The sequence below is a fragment of the Schistosoma haematobium genome, chromosome 7, assembly GCF_000699445.3.
Source record: "Schistosoma haematobium chromosome 7, whole genome shotgun sequence".
Lineage (NCBI taxonomy): Eukaryota > Metazoa > Platyhelminthes > Trematoda > Strigeidida > Schistosomatidae > Schistosoma > Schistosoma haematobium.
The window spans coordinates 11,267,949-11,293,311 of NC_067202.1; the positions used below are offsets into that span (position 1 = coordinate 11,267,949).

General features: G+C 36.9%; 1 protein-coding gene across 2 annotated transcripts; it reads left to right on the plus strand.

Annotated features, from left to right (window-relative positions):
* Positions 1-10,660: 10,660 nt before the first annotated feature.
* RPN2_2 (proteasome regulatory particle base subunit) lies at positions 10,661-24,754 on the plus strand (the record flags this gene model as incomplete). Of its 2 annotated transcripts, XM_035731292.2 has the most annotated exons (14): positions 10,701-11,042; positions 12,307-12,415; positions 12,456-12,519; positions 13,176-13,299; positions 15,025-15,114; positions 16,070-16,183; positions 17,777-18,027; positions 19,019-19,151; positions 20,008-20,099; positions 21,312-21,546; positions 21,736-21,840; positions 21,959-22,228; positions 22,993-23,068; positions 24,117-24,754. In XM_035731292.2, 14 exons carry the CDS (start codon positions 10,701-10,703, stop codon positions 24,293-24,295), a joined length of 2,184 nt encoding a protein of 727 aa, XP_035588148.1. In that variant the 3' UTR covers positions 24,296-24,754. The 2 variants fall into 2 exon arrangements, with proteins under 2 accessions (XP_051064426.1, XP_035588148.1); XM_051217993.1 differs by having other exon boundaries at positions 10,661-11,042; positions 12,456-15,114.
* Between the last annotated feature and the right edge of the window lie 609 nt (positions 24,755-25,363).

The following is a 25,363-nucleotide window of genomic DNA, read 5'->3' on the forward strand; positions in this document are numbered from 1 at the left end:
TCCATTGACTACGAGAAGGCATTTGATAGCATGGACAGAACAACACTATAGAAGCTTCTTCGACACTACGGCGTCCCTGAGAAAGGTAGTCAATATCATACGGAATTCCTATGGTGGATTAAACTGCAAAGCCATGCTTGGAGGACAGCTCATTGACTCGTTTGAAGTAAAGACCCGTGTTAGACAGGGTTGCTTACTCTCACCCTTTCTCTTTCTCCTGGTGATCGACTGGATCATGAAGACGTCAACGTGTGGAGGGAAACACGAGATATAATGGACATCTAGGATGCGGTTGAACGATCTAGACTTCGCAGATGATCTGGCTCTTCTATCGCACACGCAGCAACAAATGCAAGAGAAGACGGCCAGTGTAGCAGCAGCAGTAGGTCCCAATATACACAAAGAGAAAAGTAAGATTCTCCGATACAGCACAGCATGCAACAATAGAATCACATTTGACGGAGAAGCTTTGGAGGATGCAATAACCCTTACATGTTTGGGCAGCATCATTGATGAACATGGTGGATCTGATGCAGATGTGAAGGAGCGGATTGGCAAAGCAAGAGCAGCATATTTACAACTGAGGAACATCTGGAACTCAAAACAACTGTCAACCAACACCAAGGTCAGGATTTTCAATACAAATGTCAAGACAGTTCTACTATATGGGGCAGAAACCTGGAGAACTACGAAAGCCATCATCCAGAAAATACAAGTGTTTATTAACAATTGTCTATGCAAAATACTTCGGACCAGTTGTCCAGACACTATCAGCAACAACCCACTGTGGGAGAGAACAAACGATATTCCAGTAGAGGAAGAAATCAGGAAGAAGCGCTGGAAGTGGATAGGACACATATTAAGGAAAGCACCTAAGTGCATCACTAGCCAAGCCCTCACATGGAATCCTCAAGGCCAATAGAAAAGTGGAGGGCCAAAGAACACATTACGTCGAGAAATGGAAACAGACATGAAAAGAACGAACAAAAATTGAATAGAGCTAAAAAGGAAGGCCCAGGGCAGAGTGGGTTGGAGAATGTTTGTCGGCGGCCTATGCTCCATTGGGAATAACAGGCGTAAGTAATTAAGTGTTGAACTAGTAATTGTTCCTGTTATAACTTTATGTCCGGCTTTTTATCACGTGATTTATCCACCAATCAAAATGCGACTAAAACAACCTTAGCACTGTGCTAAACCACTGACCTTCGACCGGTATGAGCAGCCTAGCTTCTTATTTCGTCCTATGTCTGCCTAGCCCGTGCACTTGAGTTCGGAACACCAAATGCCAGCTTCCAATACGCGAATCGAATCATTTATTTCAGACATACTGGGTTTATATATCAAACAAACAGACCGCAACGCACCATAAAACAAGAAATCATATTTGTACACAATAAGGCCGAAAAATGGCTGTGAACGTGGGAGGCAGTGGTTAGTAAACTGAAAATAGCTTAAGAACCTTAAATCGTACAATACTAAATTATAAGTCAAAATAAAGCTTATAATAAGAGGAATATATATATACATAATCTATTTATTGAATACCATAAGAATGTATAGATAATATTAGTCAATTAATATGTCTCAGAAGTTACTCGTGATTTAATCTTCGCTCGGATATAACAGTTTTACGTTCTTCTTTTAAGAGCCAGGCCAGATAGTGTTCCGAGATGCGTTTGGACGGTGATCGCTTTGTGCGTCCCATGTAACGTACCCCACATGGGCAAGTAAATTTACATATACACATTGATGTGGCCAATAGTGGAAGTTTGTCCTTAACACATCCTAGAATGGTAGGTCGGCCAGAGAAAACAATTCGGAGCTTAGCTGCGTAGAATGTTTAATCCAACGATTTTGAAATCCGTTTATTTAGGATCTCAGCAGCCGTGTCTTCTTTTAAATTCCATATTCATAAAAAGTTTTCTTCTGTACCCGACCGAAGCTGCTACCTTGACGCGGTGGTCGGGCTTGCCTATCGTGATGACCCAACCGAGCTATATTGGCTGGAACATATGTTCCTGTAGGTTCTACCATGCCAGGCAGGTCGATTGGAGAACGGTAAGACTAAAAGCAGCAACTCAAGGTCTGAGGGCGAAGTCGTACTGCTGACTGTAGGCGGGTGTGACAGCAGTAAGGTGTTTCCCTCGGACAACCAGCATAACAGCGATACTGCCTTCTTACAAGGAAGGACGAGGTTAGAAAAGGTTGACCCTAAAAATGTCACACCTCACCTTACCTCACGGATTTCCGTCTCCGGCGGTAAGACCCTTTGAAGAACAGAACTAACACATTAAAAAACTCCCACGAAAGGGCCGTGCACAACCGGCCTCAAGCAGTTGTCTCTTGGGCTTTGCAGTCACGCTCCCAGGTCGTTAAGGCCAACATTAATCCAACTCCTTTTTCAGGTTCCTCAAGATATACCCTTCCACGGTGTGGGCAGTCGGGAAGTGATATCAGCCCTCATACCCGTAACAGCATATGAGACCAAGTTGGTCACATTCAAATCCTTCCTACACCTCATAATACCTCTCTTATCTCCATGACTAACCCTTCCCACATCTCTTTATCATCCCGCACCACTAGGGCAAACGATTCGAGTACGTGGAACGCTATTCCTGGTCTCCTGAAACCACGCTTTAAACTACACGTAGGAGCTTTTAACGTCCGAACACTGTGCCAAGTAGGACAGCAGGCTTCCTTAGCTAAGACTTTAGAATCTAGCGCCATCGATGTGTGCTGCGTCTCCGAAACGCGCATACAGGATCCGAGTAGCGTCATCTATTTGACCTCACCATGTCAAAATAAAGAACCGACTCGATTTACGCTTCGTGTATCTGGAAACCCAGATTCTGCTTCCCGCGGCCTCGCAGGCGTCGGTATAGCATTGAGTCCTAGGGCAGAACTAGCTCTCTTAGAGTGGATCCCAGTAGACAGTCGTTTGCGCGCTGTCCGACTGAACGGAACAGTAAGGATCCGAAAAGATAGGGACACTCGTCGTTGCCTCTTCGTCGTCTCTGCCTATTCTCCCACTGACTGCAGCGCAGATGATGTAAAAGATGAGTTTTACAGAAAGCTCTCAGACCTCCTCCTTAAAGCTAGACGTTCGGATGTAGTAATAGTGGCCGGTGACCTTAATGCTCAAGTAGGCAAACTAAGCGTTAGGGAAAGACACTTGGGTGGATCTTATGGTGTCGTGGCTCAAAGAACAGATAATGGCAAACGTCTGTTGCAGCTGTGCTCAGATAACCGCCTGTTCCTTGCAAATACTAACTTTAGGCATAAGGAAAAACATCTTTTAACATGGCGACCCCCTAATTCGTCCAAACGTTGGACCCAAATAGATCACATCGCTATCAGCCACCGATGGAGTGGCTCGATAGAAGACTGTCGCTCATTCTGGAGCACATCCCTAGATTCAGATCATGCTCTAGTGCGAGCGCGTATCTGTCTGCGTCTTACTGGACGTAGGAAAGACGCTGCAAGGAAACCTCTTAGGGGCCTACTTAATGATAGTCAAGCTAATAATATATTTCAGGAACAACTAGGAAAACAGTTACGCAGCCATGTATGTGATGCCCACCCTGAGGCAGCATGGAACGATATCCGAAAAGCTGTGGAAACAGCAGTGGTATCTGCCAGTAAGGTAACCCGTAAGGTTAGGGAGCAACACTGGATCTCAGCAGCATCTATCTCACTGATAGATGCTCGGAAACTCATTCCACCCGGCTCTGAACATAATGAAGAGCGGAGTCATCTTAAGCGCAAGCTGACAAGAAGTCTACGCAATGATCGCGAACAGTGGTGGGTAGCGAAAGCAAGAGAGATGGAAAAGGCAGCGGCAATAGGTAATAGCAGACAATTGTTCAGATTTGTTAAGGAAACCAGTATTAGGAAACCGACTGTAAGCGAAGCAATCTCAGAGAAAGATCGACATATTATACATTCTCAATCCAGGAGATTGGGTCGATGGGCAGAACACTTCAGGGATCAGTTCAACTGGCCTTCAGCTACACTTCGGTTTCCCACGATCTCTAGTCAACCTGAATGGCAAGTTAATGTAGGTACTCCGTCCCTTTACGAAGTTGAAAAAGCCATAGGAAATCTGAAACGAGGGAGAGCAGCAGGCCCTGACAGGTTTACTCCTGAGATTTTTAAGGATGGTGGTCCAGTATTAGCAGTGAGATTAACTGAGGTCTTAGGTAGAATTTGGGGACTGGACGTAATCCCACCTGACTGGTCTCAATCACTGATTGTGCCAGTCTATAAGAAAGGACAAAAGTCCTCTTGTGACAATCACAGAGGAATCAGTTTGACTAATATAGTGTCTAAAATATTAGCCTCAATAATTCTTCGACGCCTAACCAAAGCTCGTGAAAAGCAGACTAGAGAAAATCAGGCTGGTTTTCGACCTGGACGTGGATGTATAGACCACATATTCACACTACGTCAGGTTTGTAGGGCCAGTGAAATGTCACTGAGCCCCAGCCAAATCATCCGGCAGTTGGATCACTGAATGTCGAACAGATCGTCGCTCCCTGCCAAGGTCATGTACAAAAACGCGCATCAGTTAATCATACGCCATGGACTGGCCCATGCGGCAGTGGTCTTACTTTCGCCTGTATCTACCTTAACTAATATATTTCTGTAATAACGTCCTTTGCGTTGTACAGTCTTCAAAGCATCTATAGTACCTTGTTACGTCAATGGGGGTAGTCCACGCAAGGTGCTGACCACGAGGTGTGACTTCGACGTTAGTTGGTTCGTCACACTATTCACGTCTAACTCGAGTCGGCCTCCAATCATTTCGACATAGATCATCTACGTTGGTGATCAACAGGTTCTAGGACACAGACATACGTTCAGACGCCCCACAATGGTAGTATTTCTCGACCTTAAGGCGGCATTTGACTCTGTTGATCGTGAGGTTCTGTGGCAGTGTTTGTCACTGAAAGGAGTACCAAAGAAGTACATTAACCTTATAAAGGCTCTCTACTCGAAAACAACTGGTAGAGTAAGAGCTTATGGCGAACTGTCATCAGAATTGATTACCTCAAGTGGTGTTCGTCAGGGCTGTCCACTCTCCCCATTCTTGTTCAACTTTGTGGTCGACGTACTTTTAGAGATAACACTCTCCTCATCTAAATTTACAGGGGTTGAACTTCCACCGGGAGGTTCACTTGTTGACTTAGAATATGCTGATGACATAGTTTTATTTGGTGAAGACGCTGACAAAATGCAGAGTCTTCTGACCACTAAGCAACAATGCAAGCATGTTCGGGATGCGATTCTCCCCCTCGAAATGCAAAATGTTGCTTCATGATTGGTTTGCATCGACACCCGAACTAATGATAGGGAGCGAAGTAATTGAGCGTGTCGATCGCTTCACTTATCTTGGAAGTCTCATCAGCCCTTGTGGTCTGGTGTGTGACGAAATCTCAGCACGGATACAGAAGACTCGACTAGCTTTTGCCAACTTGCGTCATTTATGGCGTAGGCGAGATATCCGTCTATCAACCAAAGGACGGGTTTACTGCGCAGCAGTTCGCTCCGTCCTACTTTATGGCAGTGAAACATGGCCAGCAAGAGTAGAGGATATTCGTAGGTTACTAGTATTTGATCATAGGTGTCTTCGAAATATTGCTCGTATATCCTGGGACCATCGAGTAAGTAACACAGTTGTTAGGAAACGGGTACTAGGTAAGGATGGCAAATCAATTGATCAAGTGGTGAAACTTCATCAGTTGAGATGGCTGGGACATGTGTTCAGTAAGCCCAACGACCGACTACCTCGACGTGCGATGTTCAGTGGTATAGGAGTAGATTGGAAGAAAGCTAGGGGCGGCCAGATCAAAACATGACACAAGTCCATAAAGTCACTGACAAGTAGACTGAGTCATATTGGTAGGTGTAGACTACCTGGTTGGGGACTGCGAGATGATAGCAACCGATGGTTAGAGACCCTGAATGACATGGCTCAAAATCGTTTGCAATGGCGCAGGTGCATTCACTCTTTGTGTTCTCCCAAATTCTAATCTTCTGAATTCTTCATGTCCCTTTATTTTTTCTCTTTCCAAATTTATTTCACTGGAAATTTGTGTATAGTCCATTCCAATTAGATTTTCTATATGTAGATCTCTGTAAAAAACCATCAGGCATTCTTTTTAAACGGATATCAACAAAATTAAATTCATGGTTTGCCTCTGCTTCTAAGGTGAATTGAATTGACGGGTGACAATTATTGAAAATATTCACAACTTTATTGAGGTTCATGCCTCCTTCACAAATAATAAAAGTATCATCCATATATTTCCTGCATAAATGAAGTCTCTTAATTATTAGTCGAAGTACCTTATTTTCTAGATTGGCCATGAAGCAATCAGCCAAGAGAGGACCCAATGGTAAGCCTATTGCAAATTCATCTGTTTGTCTTTAGAAAACATCATTAAATCTAAATTGCACGTTGAGCATACATCTTAGAAGTAGTTCTTTAAGACAATGTTTTGGTCACCGGCTGGATTAGTTGAGCAATTATTGTCGGTACACAATAAAAACTTCATCCCCATTCTAGCTTTCTTCCCTTGCGCTGAACTGTATCAGTCTTTGTTCCATTGTAACAGGTAGTTGCTTTTCCACGGTTATAACAAGTAGACATATCAACGTTTTGTCTATTTACATCGACCTATTTCAATTATAAATCAAGTCCTTATCTTTCCTTACTGATGATTGTTACTAATTAATGCTCTTTAAGCAACATTAAACACCTAGGTATTTTTACGAAAGAAAAAAGACAAATGAAAGGTATTACTTTTGTGATGATTCAAACATGCAAGGAAGTACTTCTCTGTGTTCTTGTTAGCGTTTATTAAAGTTGGACTGTAAACTAACGTATATGTTGTAATTACAGTGGTACATAATATTATAGCGTTCAGTGCATCCTGGTTTCCATTGTTTGTTTGGCGAAAACCAGCCTTTGACATTAAATATAAGATTCGAAAATCTTCACAGACCTATAGTAGCAGTTCGGGGTCATGTACGCACAAGTGACTGAATCGTGTATCTGATATGACGTGATCTGGCCCCTGTATTATTTAATGTGCCGTTCAAGTATTCAACCTAACCTACACTACAGAGAAAGAAAATTTCAAACCATCCATCATATCACTTAACTAAGACCATTTGATTGCTTTGCAGGTGAATCAATCCTGGATGAGTCACATGTGATAATTACACATATCAATACATATTCATCTGGTAACTTGAACAACAAAAAGCAGAACTAATGATTCTTTGGTACTTAATGACTGCCTGATTTTGAATTCTAAATACAATACGTCCGTTTGTGCTCACCTAGTTCGATTTAGTTTAAATTGCGCTGTTTCAAAGATTCTTAGTTTGTATAATAATCCAAATACTTCTAATTATCACAAAACCTCAAAATAGGGTATGTAATACTGAAGGTGACATGTACTAGTAGCAACGCCAATAACTCTTGAACAAGTGTAGTATTTGCTTGAATGTCAGGAAAAACAGTGTAAACAGTTCCAAGTTCGTATCCTGGAAATCTAAACGCAACAATCGAACATTAATAACAGAGGAACTACTGATGATTCGCGTAATCCACATGCCGATTCTATCATTAATTATTTTAACGAATTTCATTTGGATGTTTGTTGGCAATAAATTCAAATCCTGATTCAAGAAACATGAGGGTTTGTTCAGGGTTGACCTCAATAATCTTGGTGATACCATCAAAGTCAGAATGCTCCTAATAAAACTTGGCGCGGTTGGATACCAACGTTATAGTAATTTCATTTATTCAAAGAACCTAAGAGATCTTTCTTTCAATGAAACAGTTGGCATCCTGTCGCAAATATTTGCTGAACAGTCACCTTCGTTTGAAACTTTTTGGAGATCTCATAGCTAGGGAGCTTTAGATAGGAAATTCACCAGTCTCTATAAAGCGGCCCTATAGAGAGGAAACAATGCTTTCCCTACCCTCAAAACCTTACGAAACGATTTAAATACACGGCTTCTGGTGACTCCTGACATCAAATGTGGCGTGTTGGTCTGATCCACTCAGCCAGAAAATCTTGTAAGTCATTTAGTTTTATGAGATGGACCTAAAGCGAGACTTTGTAGATACGCAATGTTATTTTACTCTGCCTTTCTGTTTGCCCACCTGCGTCAGCTTGACCTTCGAGGCCTCCTTCTCGTTCTTCCAAAGACTAACTCTATAAGCATTGTTTAGTACCTCATTTTTTGTGAACGTATTGCAATTATGTGGAAAAGGTCATTTGTTATGTTAAACATTCTAAATGACAGTCGGTCAGAAGTAATGCCTACTATTATCTGATTTTATCTCCGGTTTTCTTGGCTGTATGGGATGGTAGTATTCCTCAGTCTAGTAGTTTCGAATTAGTTTGTAGCATGAAATCTCGTTGAACACGGTAGGTTGACTACATGATATTGGGACTAATACCTCATAACATCAAATTTTCTCCGCCTAATGATTGCCGTTTTTCAACACATTACTCTTGTGGCGTAAGCTACTTATGTCGACAGATATAAGCAGTATTCAACACCAATCAGAAGTGGAATGGCCATTGAAAGAAGGTTGAGAAGATTGAACTGAAGAAAACAGGAAGGGAAACATAAAGAAATTGAGAATCGAAAGAATCATGAAGGATGAAAAGGACAATTGACGGAAGATGTGTAATGTATGGTTTTCATATTTTAGGAAGACATTCTGTAATTTCGTACCTAGTAACACCGGTTTTTCCCGTCAAATATTCATTCACTTCCCCTCTACTCCAGTGAAGCCTGAATATCATTACCAATGTTTAGTATCAAAGTCTCAGTCATAATTTTGTTGCAATGTTGGGCTGAGGGTGGTAAGGTCGTAGGTATCCATCGAACCCAGTATTAAAAACAGAACGATTGACCATTATCTGGAGAACGAGACAACTTATACTCGAAACGTTGTTAAGACATAGAAGAGATATGATTGGTTAAAAACTTTATTTTTCAGCAACATCAAGTCTTTGACGGTTTTAACTGACCAGGTTGATAATTACACGGGTATAATCAAACGACAAGCTTTTGCAGACACTAGGTAGAATAACTGAATAATCAATAGAGCTCATAATCCACATTGTGTCGCTCTAACACACTTTACTAAGTGGTTGTGAATGTTTATGCGCTGATCCAGAGGAACTTCAGTGAGACCAATTAGAAACTAATCGTCAATACGGAATCCCTTCTGGCATTATTGCAAACACGCTTTCACATAATTATGGTTGTGTGAGAATACGAATCTGTAAACACAGAATTTTACGTCAATGAAGACAGACCTTGGTGGTTGATGTATTTCTCAGCTGTAAATGCAGGTTCATCACTCAGTCAAAGCATCACACCAAATAACGCAATTGAATATTAGACAACGGGATCTGCGCTTTCGTTCCTTTAGTAGTGACAAGCTCAACAAACTTTGTCTTGTAATTACATTTAGAGTCTTTTATATAAAATGTAAGATTGACACTGGTCATTATTCCACATGAGATTAAAACTGGGGTGCGCACTTAAACCTAGAGAATCCACTCAGCATAAGGTAGGCTGAACTGTAGAACGTTTTTAAGTGGTTTGTCTCAGGAAATGACAGACTTTCACATTTTTACAGATCAAATGTCAAAGAGTCAATTCAGTGCTCGCTTCTAATGAACTATTCGTTTCCAAAATGTTTATATCGTTCAGTCCTGACTTTAACAGAAAGAACGTCCCCATAACTTTGAAACTCAAGGTACTGAAGCGGCAAACAAATCTTCAAAATAAGTTGTTGTCTAAGTCTTCGACACCTTACTCTGACGTCATTGGTTTTACTGGATACATCTAGGTGGATACTCGCGGTCACGCATCCTCACTAGATCACGAGCGGATACACTTTGCTACGCATCTTCTACAGCCGTTAACTAGCTTAGATTAAACGCTTCTCGATATATATAGTTAACCTTTCGAATATATCTTCGAACCTCTTCATTTCTGACTTCTGATTTGACTTGGTTGGAATACTCCGATTACAAAGGTGTTATTGGTAAAGTAGTTTCCACGCTCCAAATACTTGTGACATCTTTAATTCCATTTGAAAAGCTGGAAGTTAGTCATCTGTCTTTATTGTAAATGGTGCAGAACAAAAACCACCAGTGATTACAAAACACGAATAAAGTTTTAAAACACGTGAAAATAATTTAAAAACCTGATGGAAAGCAGATCGAAATGCCTAAAATGCACTTCTTTAGAATTTTCACACGAAGTTTCTGATTAATCACCGAATACAGTTTAAAGCTTATTTGACCCCAAGAGCATTATCACTAAATATTTCAAGTTGTCTGTGGAATAACAGTACTCACACAAGTGCCTGATCAGCTTCATAGCCGTACTAAAATAAACTTTACAGGTTTTCCAATTAATAACTACTACCAACAAGTTAGTTATAACATAAAGTTCGCTGTGAATCAGTCACTCAACATACTTAGATGACGGAAATATAATATAATCTCTCAAATAGAAGCAGAAGTTCGCAATTAATTGGTTGTTTATTAATTTTTAACCATTTAGATATAGAATGATATACACCTCAATAGTTGTTTATTCGCACCACTTTGCAGACGTCAGTTGTCCAGCCGCTCTACCTACTCGTGTTTGTTATGAGGTGGACTGGAGATGTGTTTTTCGTTACGGTTGTATTGTTGATTGCCCACATATTAGCAGTTAAACGTACTCAGGCGGATCAAAGTAATACTTTATTCATCGGCTCCATATCCGTTCGCGACAAGAACCATTTCCGTTCGGTTTTCGAAAGACAAATAAATGAGTCTCCATCTGATGCTTCCAAAGTTTATCATGCCATACTTGGTCTTCATTCCCTTGGTGAACGGGTTCCTAACCCAGATGGTGCTTGTTCCTCACTGAACAAACCTATTACCAACCCAGAAGAAGCACTTTATGTGAGTGCGGGTCACAAACTCATTGGCTCTTCAAAGTGTAAGGTGAGAATTTTAAATTTGATTCACTGATCATTGTGGTCTTGTTAGACCATTTTATTCATATTTATGAATGCCTTACAAACATTTCTTTGTAAATAAAGTGACGAGTAGTGTTATAGGTGGCCTTTCTTTCAGATGTTCGTACTGTATTTTTTAAACTATCAACAACAACTTCTTGCCTGTAAAATATTTCTTTGAACTTACCGCGAGCTGAATGATGCATATGTTTTCTATTTCATAGCTAGTCTCAAATGTGCAAATCTTTTGCCTGGATACCTCTGTTCTTACTTCATTTTGTTGTCCTCAGTGAATCCAAAAATTACGCTTCCCAGCCTCCCAATTTCGAGAAGCCGCTATAGTGAATTTTGGAGAAATGGTACCAAAAACCCCGAATTCATCCTGAACCTTGGTGAATGTCACCTGACTTTAGGGATTTTCCCAAACTTGGGAGACTGGGTTTTGTTGCTTCGACTCACAAATCTCATTAGCCTGATGTGACGTCGAAAACTTAATTGTTGCTTAAGTGTATCTTGTTATACATTGCGCATAACTGACTGACTACTACTCGACCGAGCTTTCGAAAATCGATTCCCGTCAAATTAGGTACTTATTCAAGATACACGAATCTCAAGACAATGTACGCACTTTCTGAAAACCGAGTTATATCATTCTGCCTAGTTATTACTGTCATTTACATAAATCTTATTGGTCTAACAGCATTCATACATAAGACTTTACTCTCGTCGTATGTTCAACGTCAAAAACTGCGTTTACAAATACTCAAAATCAGTGCATATGATTTCGTTTCTATAGTAATCTCAGTCGTAACCCTATGTTGAGTCTCATGTTAGGTTTGACTAATTTATTCATTCCCACAACTTTGTTATAGAAGACTCCAACCGAAAAACCCACCCATTAGATCGTCAACATTTTTATGTGTTCCTAATCACCTTTAGTCTGGTTTTCGGCAAGTGCTGTCATACATGTCTAAAACTTAGGATCAACAATGTGTAAGTCGAAGTGTTCAGTTTAGCAGCCTACTAACATCACGTATCGAGTTATTGGCAATCTTCCTGGTCTCGCCTGTTCATTTATCATAATGGACCCATGTAAGCTGTATCGTAATGTTTTCGGGTTAGGTAGGTAGTGAAAACTCACGATTAGTATTCGGAGACAAACCTACCATACACATTTGTATGTATGAATTTTACTCCTTCATTTACTTTTCCTCTGTCCACATTATTTTACACGTAAATCTTTCCCTTAGGTATCAATTTCAGAGGTCGAGAAGTTGTCCAAACAGTTGTTGACTGAAGATATATCAATTGAAAATCTGTTTTACCTTGTTTCATCTATGAAAAATCTGAATATTAAAAGTTAGTACTCATTCAGTCCTCATATCTTTTTCCATATTAGTTGATGCTAGCCATGTTTTGTCAGTAATTAACAAAATTAAAGACAAAGATACCAGCCCAATGACGTAAGTGGTTTTTTCATTAATTTAAAACATTTAATATAATTATTTTGTGATTAAATACCATAACCTCTTCCATATTCTTGACTTGAACATACTATAAGACAGTTAGTGTAACTCTGCTATTCGAAGTTAATGTGTCGAGAATTCGTACTCATCTGCTGTCTTAGATATTCAATATATATTCAACCAGTTACGAGTGTATATTTACGGGCAAAATTAAATTGTAATCTGTTTTCCATCCGTTTTGTCACTAAGCATTAACCCCAAATGCAGAGTTCACTATTCCTCTCGAAATGCTCTCATATGGTCACGCATATATGGCCACTACCAGGGAAGTCCTACTCACCGCCTTCTTGTGGCAGTATCGTTTATGAAACTGAGAGGACAAAAAGCGAATGATAATAAGCATCGTAGTCGTTCTGTAAATCACCGATTACTTGTTAACTTGAAACTCACTTGCAGTGTCTGAATTTTTTTCACATAAGGTTCCTAAGTTGATGTTGAATTGCTAATTTTATCTCAATTTCCTGTCACCTCTTTGGTGTATATAAAGAAAAACTTATTTCGGCGTTGAAGACCTATCTAGTTAGCAGCTTCCAGTACTTCTTATATTATGTGTATCTTGTACTTTTTCTACTAAAATTGGTTCCAATTTTTAGGTTAAGTTTCGTTTTACAAATCTTGTCACAAATTGGACTGACGAAGTCAAATATAAGTGGCCACGTATCTAGTATAGATAATGTTTTGGAACAAGCAAATGAAATAAGTGATAATCGGCTGTTTGTAAGTTACCTTTTTTTCAATGTTCATTCTTGTTATGTCCTATGTTGCCAATCAGAATATCGACTTCTGTGACCTGATCCCTGTATTAAACCAGTAGTGCGTCAAAACAGCGCTAACAACTTTGAACCAACTCTGAGTCCTTATTGGTCCTCTGTATGGTATCTTCTCGCCTAGCCCAGACCGTTCAGTGCAGAACATGAACATCAGCCTTCGTCGTTTGAATAATATATTTCAAACATACGTGGTTTATATACAAGCAAACCAGACCAAATCACACCATAAAATGAAAACTAACAACTATAGGAGATCAAACCAAAAGTGGACACGACTATAGGAGACTGTAGCCAATAGATCAAATGCAAGCTTATGATAAAAGGAATGTAAATATTACGTATAATCCAGTTACTTAATAAGTATCTCCAAGAATATGCAATAATAGTTCATAAACAATTCCTAGTAGTTACTATTCATTTATTCTTTCGGATGTAACAACTGTAATGCTGTAGCTAAGTGATCCACGAAGTTCATGTGCGTATCACAAGACCTTAGGTCTACCACAACTATGTATTGTTCTAAGTTGATGCTTTTCATTTTATGGTGACTGATCGTTGAAGACGTTAGGTAACATTAGTCAAAATCGGTAGTAATGGCCTAAATGTATCCACTCTTTGTTTCACCTTAAATCCTACGTTTTAAACTTGTCTTGTATCTTTTATCTGATAGATTAGTTCTCCGATAGTATTGTGTATGTATAGCTGATTCTACTGTTAATTATATTATAGTTACTACTTTGGTATTCATTTTACTAGTTTCTTGCTGTACTGATGAGGTGCAGCAACTTCAGTTGATGCACATTTGTTCCAGACTACGTTTGTCATAACTAATAGAATTCCAAAACAACGTGAAGAAATTGAGTTAGAACCTTTAACCACTAAATCGAAGCTCCTGAAACTTCAATTCCCTCTGTATTACTAGTCATTTACATGAGTTCAGATATATGCCGAATCTAGTTACCATGATTTTTTGAGCTACCGTCTTTTCAATGCATAGAATTCCAGCCTTCGGATTTTACAAGTCAAGTTAAAAATTTCCGTATAATGTGTAGAACTGAATTACTAGTTTTTATTTTTCAAAGCAGTTACTTAACCATTGAGTTTCAACCTGATTTCTGTGTGACTTTTACAACTTTCCCGTAACCTCACCATCTTAAGTTACGACTGTATCCTGTTAAATCTAAGTAATAGCGGATAATGTTCACATTATTGGATGTAAAAGGGTCACATGAACTGCTTACATAGTATTATCTACCGATACTAGAACTACCAAGAAAACAGTTTGTTATATAGTCCTGGAGATACTTAGCTCTTTACTACAGTTTCCTGTCATTATTCTCATACATTGCCTCTTGGTGCTTCCCCCTCACTGTAGCGATTTGAACTTGGAACGATATGACCATCGATCAGATCTTGGGTTACTTCCGTTTTTGCTAACTATCATCTGTTGATATGTTGTTGATTGAATGGATGAAGTTCCACAGCTTGTATGTTTTATTCGACATTGCTTTGGACGTTTCTTTTTATGCTTCTGTCGTAATGAATTTCTGTTTTCACGTAGATAAGTCTACTTTGTTTGATTATTATAAAACCCAGTATTTCATTGAATAAAGAATTTTTATTCATGCTATTCCCATGAGCTTGTGTTTGTTTTAACAACATTCTTTTTTAGTATGAAAAAGGCTTATATACAACGTCATTCGTTGCAAAAAGTATTATTGACTTCCTTACTGCATACGGAGAGGTTCCAAACAGTGTTGAGGTAATTTTCACATTTTAAGTACCATTTATTCGTTTTCGCGATTAACATCGTCAACGATATCATTGTATTTGACCATATTCTGTTTCATTGATTAAAAGTAAGGAGAATTCAGCGAAGAAAAATATCTTTACGACAAAATTATTTACTTCAGCTGTACATTCGTATTCACAGTTGTTTGGCAAATGATTTAGTCTAAAAGATTTCCCTGAATTCTCTTCATTTTTATATTCCGTTAACTTTTGACATCAATAATAACAACTAAGAATATTTAGTTCTGCTTATCGCTAATAGACCAACCGGGACAGTTCACTCAATATTATGCTTACTTTTAATTACCGTACAATTCTAATAAGATATATGTAAAAAAATCCATTTCCAATTTATTTATCTGAACATTTGTCAAGATCTAGACGAATATTTTAATGGAAAAAACGTTGGGCGCCCAGTGTGTCAAGGACATGATATGTAACAAATTACATTTGAAATAATCTATGTTTAAAATCTAAATAATTTCGACGTTTCACCTGGAAAACTTATCCAACATTTCCAAGAAAATCATTTAGATCAATATCATCTTTGATTATGTTACCAGGCGAAATGTTGAAATAATTTCAACTGCAATCACTGAGATTATTTCAAACATATAATGCCATTTTATAAATAGCTGTAAAACGTGTCTAAAAAGGCGAATGGAATTCAAAGCACTAACAGTTGGTGGTTGCATACCATTTTGGAAAAGATTTTTCTACGGAGCGACTCATACTTATTCGGCTGTGATAGCTATGAATGTTAGCACCAACGTTGGTTCTTCAATGTCTCAATAGAAATGATTCTATGGTCTATCATTCCATCTTAAGAAATGTTTAAAAACCGATTCAACAATACACATTGAGTGTATCTGTTACTCAAAATAATTCTTTAAACTATATATTCGCACATGCTTTCGTCTTTGTAGAACAAACTGGTCAAATTGTTCAACCATCTCTACACACGTCGTCAGACCACCAATATACGTGCTTCTGCTTACTTGGTTGCTGCTTTCAAATCACTAACTGATAGTCCATTACTGGTAAGCTACACTAGTTACTATGCATTTACTACGTAATAAATCTAATTCAAATACAGAACGGAATACAAAGTAGTTTAATCGGATTTGGGCTTGTAATATTAACTGTGTATCCCCAGACTGAAGTACTCAAAGCAGAATTTGAACCTGCTGCCCCATTGTTAAATGTTAAGTTTATTAAAAACTAACCCCCACCGCCGAATTTAGATTGTATATACATATACTTCATGACTGCTTCACTACACCAACGAAGGCCATAAAACACGGAGTTTATCAAAATACTCCTTGTCAAGTTCATTTTCAAAATTACAGTCTTGATATTAAACGTAGCATTAGCTTAGCGATTATAGCATTTGGTTTTCTACATGTGGAAATATAGTACTGCGCGTCAGGTGGGTTCATACATCTACACTAAGGTACTAGGCAAAGATAGTAAATCACCTAATAGTAGTATGATTCTTAATTAACTAAAGTGGTTGGGACACGTATTATGTAGGTCTAAAATGCCTTCAGTTTAAACAACCTAGTAGTATCACTAGTCATAAACATTATGGGTCTAAGCTGAATACATAAAGCCCGTACTTAATATATGTGTCACATCATTACACTGACATTTCAAGCATAAAAATTATTTGTTCATGCCTAGGAAGGAATATTAATACAATAAGTTATGGCCAGGAAGTCGGTTACTCAGGCTTAGAAATTAATTAAATTCTCTAATAAACCTTCAAAATACAGGAAGTCTTCAGTTATTGCCATAAGCGTGTTAACCTTACACAAATTAATCCAAAAAGCCAAAGGTTTCACAATATGAACAGTAATAAGAAAATTATAAGTGGTGAAAAGTTAGTGAAAAATGCAAATATTCATGCAAAAAATTATGTAAAGGAAATTTAGTGTGCAACTGGAGTCATAAAAACAGGGATGAATTAATCTAGTTTAAAATTATGAGTGGAAAAGGTTTCTTAACTGTGAAATACTCCTAAATAGAAAATTGTTATTTATTTAAACACATAAACATTGGTACAAGTAGGCACCACATATATGTGCACCACAATCCATTCCATTTGTGTAAGGTCCGAGATACCCCCCCGGTACCCAAACTGAAGCAGGTGGTTTCCTTAGGGGCCCACTCTTCAAAACTTTGACTCTGAGGTATAATCCACAAAGCAGTGGAGTAACGCTAGATGCAGTCCCATGGTAGTCGGTGACGAATAATTGGTTCATACACCATTTGTTCCTTCAGGATTCTGGAGCCCATGTGCACCATTGGTTTGGAATCAAATACAAAAACTCGTGAATGTTTGACCATACACTTTAGGCGGTATTAAATAAATAGTTCAGAACTGAATGTCATACATGCTGCTAAATGATCATCTGCTTCGCACCTCATTAATTTCCTCTCCCGTTTCGCGGACGTATGAGATGTACCAAATAGTACCACTATGTTATTGATGGCTAATAAGGAAGCACAAACAGAACCATAGTAAGTTCTTTACTAAACTTTAAATAATCCAGATTAATACAAACCTTTCATACATATATTACAATATTAAATTAATAATCTTTTCATCTTCTTACACAACTTTTTATTAGTTGCCTGTTGTAATTGAATCATCAGTTAAGAGCAATGAAGATTTGGGTCTTTCCATTCCTCCAACCCTATCAATCGATCAAACCCATCCTATTTTAGATCTACGTTTAAAGCATATTTGGACTGATATCTATTTTAAACCTAGTGAATTCAATCTCAAAGCCCATGGTGTTTATGCAATCAAGCGACCTACTGGTGATCGTATTTTAAGCAGTTCATCTGATCTGGGCGCTTTCAAACAAGATGATAAAAAGTAAATTTATTAAATTAATTAATTAACCAATCAGTCGTTATGATGATGCAGCGTTTTTCAAGAATTATTTTTTTCGGAAAACAGTCCGTTTTGGTATATGAGCATTTCGAGAGGGAGAGCGGACTCTCCCCACCCTCGACCGTACTAGGAAATTCGGGGGTAATACAGTTTACGCATTAACTTCTAAAACTTTTTTATCTGAACATTAAAAGTTAAACTATATAAAATGAAAGATAAAAAAAATAATGAGAATAGGGAAAATGTAATATCAATCAAATCACTCTAAATATTAAAACAATAGTACCAGGATAGACGATTCGAATATACATTAAGAACATCATATTAGTCAATGTTTAACAGTCGTTTGTCAGTTACACACTCCTATTGTACTAACAATTCAAACAAAAAAATACAAAGTTAATTGATAGTCAGTAGAAGTGTTTAACAATAATATAAAATCCAATTGATTTCAAAAATTCAAGAACAGTTAGTCTCTGTAAAATTTATTGAGAAATGATGTTAGTATATTATCACTGATGGACCTGCTATGCATATTTTTGGTGTCCTAATGTAAGTTGAAACAGGACACCCAGTGTTTCATCATAACCATTGGTTCTTCAGTTAGCCTTCGTTTTTTTTCAAGTCACCAATTTTTTTTGAAAATCATCTGTAGTACATATGAATCAAGTTTCCGAACTTTAACACATCAGTTCCTGAAGTACTAACGTGACAACTCGTCTGTTTACTGAGACTTTTAGTCTCACTTTGGTTGTGTGAAGGCTTATGGTACCATACGGCAACTGTCTAAATCGAAGTAGGTAGAGTGCTATCCCGATCTCCTATCGATATTTTAAGTGTTTCTTTAAAATGTTATGACGGACTCAGTCGACAAACTTTATGTACTAAAGCTACTATATCAGTCGCAATTCCACGGATTTTGGTCGTATTGTTTTTCACTGATACACTGTTATAATATTTTTGTTTTACTCAGCAATGCTTTCCAGCTTACTTTGGATTTGGATAAAAAAACTACCCCAGGATATTATGAATTAGATGTAACTGCTACACCAGGTAGTAAAAAGACAAATGGTCGTCAAAAACTCCTTGGAATAACTAATGTCCAGGTATTGTGTTGTCCGTTTGTTTAACAATGGATTTTGATGTTTAACGCTATATTCTACACTAAAACTCGTGAATAATCTGGTTATCAGCTTATATATATATATATATATATATATATATATATATATATATATATATATATATATATATATATATATATATATATATATATATATATCAAACATGGTATACGTGAAAAATCTGACTAATAAAATTCCCCTTACGGAACAATTAAACTATAAATGCACTGAATCTAATTGTTGTATTCAGAACTAATGATAGAATTAACTGACTGATCATGTCAGTGTACTAGGGGATTAATGGTTGTAATTTAAATACAAATTAGTTCGTCAAGAAGATTGTTTGCGACTGTAACTTTTATTTATGTGACAACAAATACATAATCAAAGATGAAAAATAACAAATTTCATTAAAAAAACCCAGTAATTATTCACTTTTGTTTAACATTAATTTAATGTCATTGGTTGATAGAGTTCAGTTATAAAACCAATATAGTTTTTATGTAAGTTATTTTCCAATATATAAACTGTAGAGATTATCGACAGAATTCATTAATCATCATGTATAATTAACTCATTCACCTCATATTTGGATATGAATCACACTCTAAATGTGAAGACTAATGTTAATACCTAGTTGTCCAAACCGAAGTAGATGGAGCGGGATTCAAACCTGTGACTTAGTGACTGAAAACCTTAACCACTAAGCAACCACTCCATAAATCGCCATAAATACTCAATCAATACGTTTACTGACCACAAATTATTTTACTTGTTATCAACTAACTAACAGCTATTATAATACCTGTTATATATATCTTCTTTCCTATACCTAAAGATTCCCTTACGTATAATTACAGAAGCAAAAGTTGCTCAAACTACCATAACTATCATGGATTCTGCACGTGAACACCATGTTGCTGACATCAGGTATTGTTTATCCTGTTAGTATTAACTATCATTAGTTGCATACCTCAATGCGTTAAGAAGTGGCTAATGGTGGATAATCCTTAGCTTAGACTGCTTACAATTGATTCTTACTTAGTCTTTTTCTGAATCTTGCATGATTATTTACTTTACATCTATGCACTTGCTACCCTATTGTGTCCTTACTTTTTTATATAACCCAGCAATCAAATATAAATTTATGTACTTAACTTCCAATCTAACTTTTCTATTCTATGGGCTAATTATATTCGTTTGTTCTAACTACAGTAGTCTTGAATATAAATTTGAAGCTATGCGCGTTACTACCTCTTTGTTCTTATACTACCAGTCATAATCAATGTATAGCTTGGCACAAATCTCTACCGGCCCTTCCATACCAAACTTTCGGAACGAGATAAAATTAATAATGACAATGAGAAAGATCTTAAGAATACCATTCAAAAAGTGTGAAATAGTATATATATATATATATATATATATATATATATATATGAAGGGATTTAGGTTGAGTAAGATAACGAGTGGATCTATCAACACCATTTCGACCAAATCTAACCAGTGTCATCCAACGTCTCTAGCTATTATTGTTCACGAAAATTCCGCGCACATTTCCTCCGGACTGTACGATGTTTAGGACTGACTTTTCCTAGTATCGCACTTCTATCCTCAGCACCAATTACTAGGTGATTCCAACCTATCCAAGGGAATTTCCGAATACACCTGTAATCAAAATCTGCAGTCTGATGATGCCTTCTATTTCCAGAAACTGTTTCACAACCATAAAGTTATACAGATCAAACTGCTGTGCAGTATAATCACACTTTGGCTGACAGCAGACGCCTCGCCTATTCTACAAATGACGCAAGTTGCAAAATCACAAGCATGACACAAGATCGCATATTATTTTGTTTCAGCCATTTGATGGTTATAAATATATATATATATATATATATATATATATATATATATATATATATATATATATATATATATATATATATATATATTCATAGCTGGTTTAAAAGCCTATATAACAGCAACATTAGCCAAACCAATTCAACTAAATGGTATTCTTGTGTCATACAAAAAAGGTATCCTTTATTTTCTTCCATATATTTATAAGCTAACATTATTGTATTGTTGAGTTATCTTTTTAAATAGTTTTGATATCTACTCTTTTTCTCTTCCTTTCAGTTTAACACCTGAAAAGACGTATAAAGCTTCAACCGCTTCCGGAGCTATCACTTTAGAAATTGGTCAACAAATATCAATAGATTTAAATATTGTAGACAGTAAACAAATCTCATTGACAGCACATCAAGTGTTCATTCAGTTAACTCATCAGAAAACTCAACAAGCTATCACTTACACTTGTACTGAAACAATTACAGATAAAAAATCCGAAAAGAAAAGTTACAAATTACTCCTCGTAAGTTTTTTGATGCTTTTATTTGTTCTATTGTCATCTGTGTCTTATCTCTATAGTTCAGCTAATTCAAAAGTACTTGCTTTCATAAGAAAAACCTGTCGATTTTAGTTAACTTGATAAAACAATCCACAAAACGAAATCGCCTTTATACTTTCTTTACGTCACTTCTTACTACTTTTTATCATGTAGGATCCAGACTCGTCTGCAGCCGAATTCGACTACCTTTCAGGGATATATAAAGTCGACCTAATTGTTGGTGATTCATCAATCAAAGCTCCAATCCTTTGGCACATGGTAAGTGTGCGTATTTGTTTGTATGTATGTATGTTTCATCTTTCTCACAATATAGTATCTTTTCAATATGAACTACAACTATCTACAAAAGTACTCATAATTCTGTTTGTGTATCCAGTTTGACTTAGACCTTCGATTCGTTGGTGAAGCCGGTGATAAAACTAAGCTTCGTATCGCTCAGGCTACTGATATTTCGCGTCAAGAATCATCTTCTCCAGCTGGTTCCAGACGTGCATTTACCCCAAATGCAATCATTGGCTCTGGGCCGACAACCGCCAAGCCAGAAATTGATCATGTGTTTCGCGCTCCGGAAAAACGTGCACCTCCTTTCTTGGCTCTTACATTTACAATTCTTTGTCTACTTCCATTACTTGGATTAATTATAGCCGTAAGTTTTTGCAAATTCATTCGCTTTTAATCATCTATATTTATTTCCAACTTTGTAATCTTAATCGATTGACCAATTGTATGTACAAACTCTACCTAACAAATTTACTTTACAAATCATCCAAAATACATAGGTTGCATTTTTAAAGCATTCATTTGCTTTAAATTAGATTCATCATCTCCTGATATTTAATTTAGGCTTAGAACTGTAGAACCTGATGATAATTCGTTGAAAAAAATCTATGTTCATCTGTCTATTTTAATGGGAATATATTCATTTCTATTGCTACTCTGACTGCTTTTGTTTTTCACTTCCCTCTTCTGTCAGTAAGAATCCTACCTCCAGTGACTGATACATACTACTTATGTCTATGCGTATAAGTCACACATCTTGCAGTGAGTGGTATGGACAGTTTGTGCAATCTTTGAGTCACATATGTAGTATTTAAATGCCGATCTACTTCATTCACAACAGTGTAAGTTTCAGGCTCTTTTACTCACCCTTAATTTACTCTTGATTTTGAGCTGGTTTCAATAAGTATGTTGCTCCTAGTACATGAGTGATAGGTTCAGATGTGATGAAAAGAACATAAGTTGAGCTTTCTAGAGATTAATTCCACGCCTAATTCCATAAATATTTGTGAAATCTGTAATATACACGTAGCAGATATTGCGGTCTAAATAAAAATTGATTCGTATCTATTTGTTTGTTAAAGTTTTGACTAACCAGTTTTCTCTTGCTTTTTTAATTCCTCTCCTTTTCAGTGGTCAGTTATTGGCTTCAATATCTCCAACTTTAAACTTTCTATCTCCAATATTATTTTCCACGCCGGTCTAATATGTAAGTTACTTTTAGTATTATTTATTACTATCATCAATTTATTCTGGACAGTTAGTGAACCTACAGGATCTTCTTTGTCAGTACTGTATTAAAACGTAATTTTTTTTCTTAAGCCTGTTACCCGTCTTGAGGCTTCCGACTAGGGATCTCCAAGCAAATTTTTCCTGGGCTCTACTTTCCAGTGCTATTCCGTGGTCTTGGTGTCTTCCAGTTTCTTACTCCATATGTTGTTCGATCTGCTTTATTCTGATTTAACTTGAGGATTTCAAGTTAGTGCGTGCCTTTCGATTCATTTTAAGCGTATCCTGTCCACCTCCAGCGTTTTTTCCTAATCTCCACTTCAACTGAGAGTTCGCTTGTTCCCTGCCAGAATAGATTATCTCTGAGTTAGCAGTATTTTTTACTCAGCAATAATTGGTGTAGCCAATCATCATTTTCATTTATATATCAACATATTCTAGACTGTTGAAATGTTATTGAAGAATCCACTTGAGAAGAGAAGTGATAACATGAACTGATCCCAAGTTTCTTCTCTTAATTTCTTAATTCTTCCTAAAAATTATACAGGGTTAACCTATTTGTTTGATGTTAATATTCAATGAATCAAAGTAGACTCCCTTACCTGACTTGGAATCGATCATAGTAATTCAGATGCATTCACTCATTCTCATCCTCTAAATCTTCAATTCCAGTATTCCTTCATGCGTACCTTTACACTCTGTCTCTTCGATTTCTTTTGCAACTGATCTTGTTGATTTGATTTCATGATGTTCATGTAGTAAAGCGACTTAGGTCAATACACATTTGTGCCTGGCCTTACGTTAATTATGACTAGCTGACACTTATCAATTCTACATTAAAATCTAAGTTTGTAAATTAGCAGTAGTTACTTCTATGTATAGATTTCACTTAATAAGACGAATATCAACCAAATTATATTGAATACGATGCAGAAAGTAAAATGTTCAATCAACTTTATATTAATTGCTTTCAATATAAACACATACATGTAACTAATATCATGTATATTTCTTTCTACCTTTTACAGCCATTTGTTATCTCTACTTCGTCTACTGGTGCCGTTTAGATATGTTCACAACTCTAAAATACTTGAGTATATTAGGTGTGCCAACATTTTTAGCTGGTCATAGAGTTCTTCGAGCACAAGTTATTGCTAAACAACAACAAACTGTCAGTAGTACACAATCGTTAAATGTAAAAAAGTGATTTGCATACAATTGTGAAACCCATTAATTTAATAGTAATTACTGTTTTTCATTTTCTGTTTTGTTTATAATTAGTCTTTATTATTTTATTATTGAATAGTAATGTGAAGAGCTCTGTAATAATGTGTGTGTACGTTAAAAAAAAAACTGTGTTCATTTTGTCTAATATTCCCATCCCTTTCCAATCCCATTAAGACGTTGTATGTTTTTTGTTTATTAAAAGAAATAAATTTGTCTGGATATTTATTTTTTGTTCTTTTAAACTGTACTTGTTCCATTCGATATACATACTATAATGTCATCTATTACAACCTAGTATCCTTGGACACCTCATTCCACTCGACCGAATTCAAATAAGGAAACAACTTGAAAAATGAAACGTAAATATATATTCCAAAGTAAGCAGCAAATTAATTATAATTTAGAAAATTCTTGGTGTATTTATAAAATTTAAACAGGAATTTTATAAAGTCTTCTCAGCTCACTTGCTAGCGCGGATTGACTAAGAAACGTATCAATCAACTTACCCCAACGTGAACTTGTCTAAAATATATTTTAGCCAAGTCTCCACCCTTCGAATAGTAATAGTATGCTGCAAATGAAAAATTCCACCATTTTCATTAGCTTTTTGTTGTCGTCATAAGGCTCCTCTCCATCTCTCGAATTATTAAGTCCCATCCTAGCCTATAAATTATACGGAACTAGTAAAACTTTTTTTTTCGCCGAAATGCAAAATGCTTCGAGATGAAGGATCCTGCACTCACCATTGATCGTTAACCGTTAGAAATAGAAAAATCCGTATATCTGAGTAGTATTATGGATGCTGGTGATGGCGTAAAAGGAAAGGATTATCACCATCTGGTTCCCATTATGATGTTACCCTGGCTGAAAAGATGTGTTGATTAGCGCACTTTTGCTATGTACTTGTTAAACCTGTCCTCTCTAGGTTGAGAATATGCAATCGTCTTTGTCACTAAAGAGTCGCTGATGTACAATGGCGTCACCATGTCACAGTAGTCCAATCAGAAACTGCTAAATAGGTGTACATGATTGATCAAGAAACAACTTT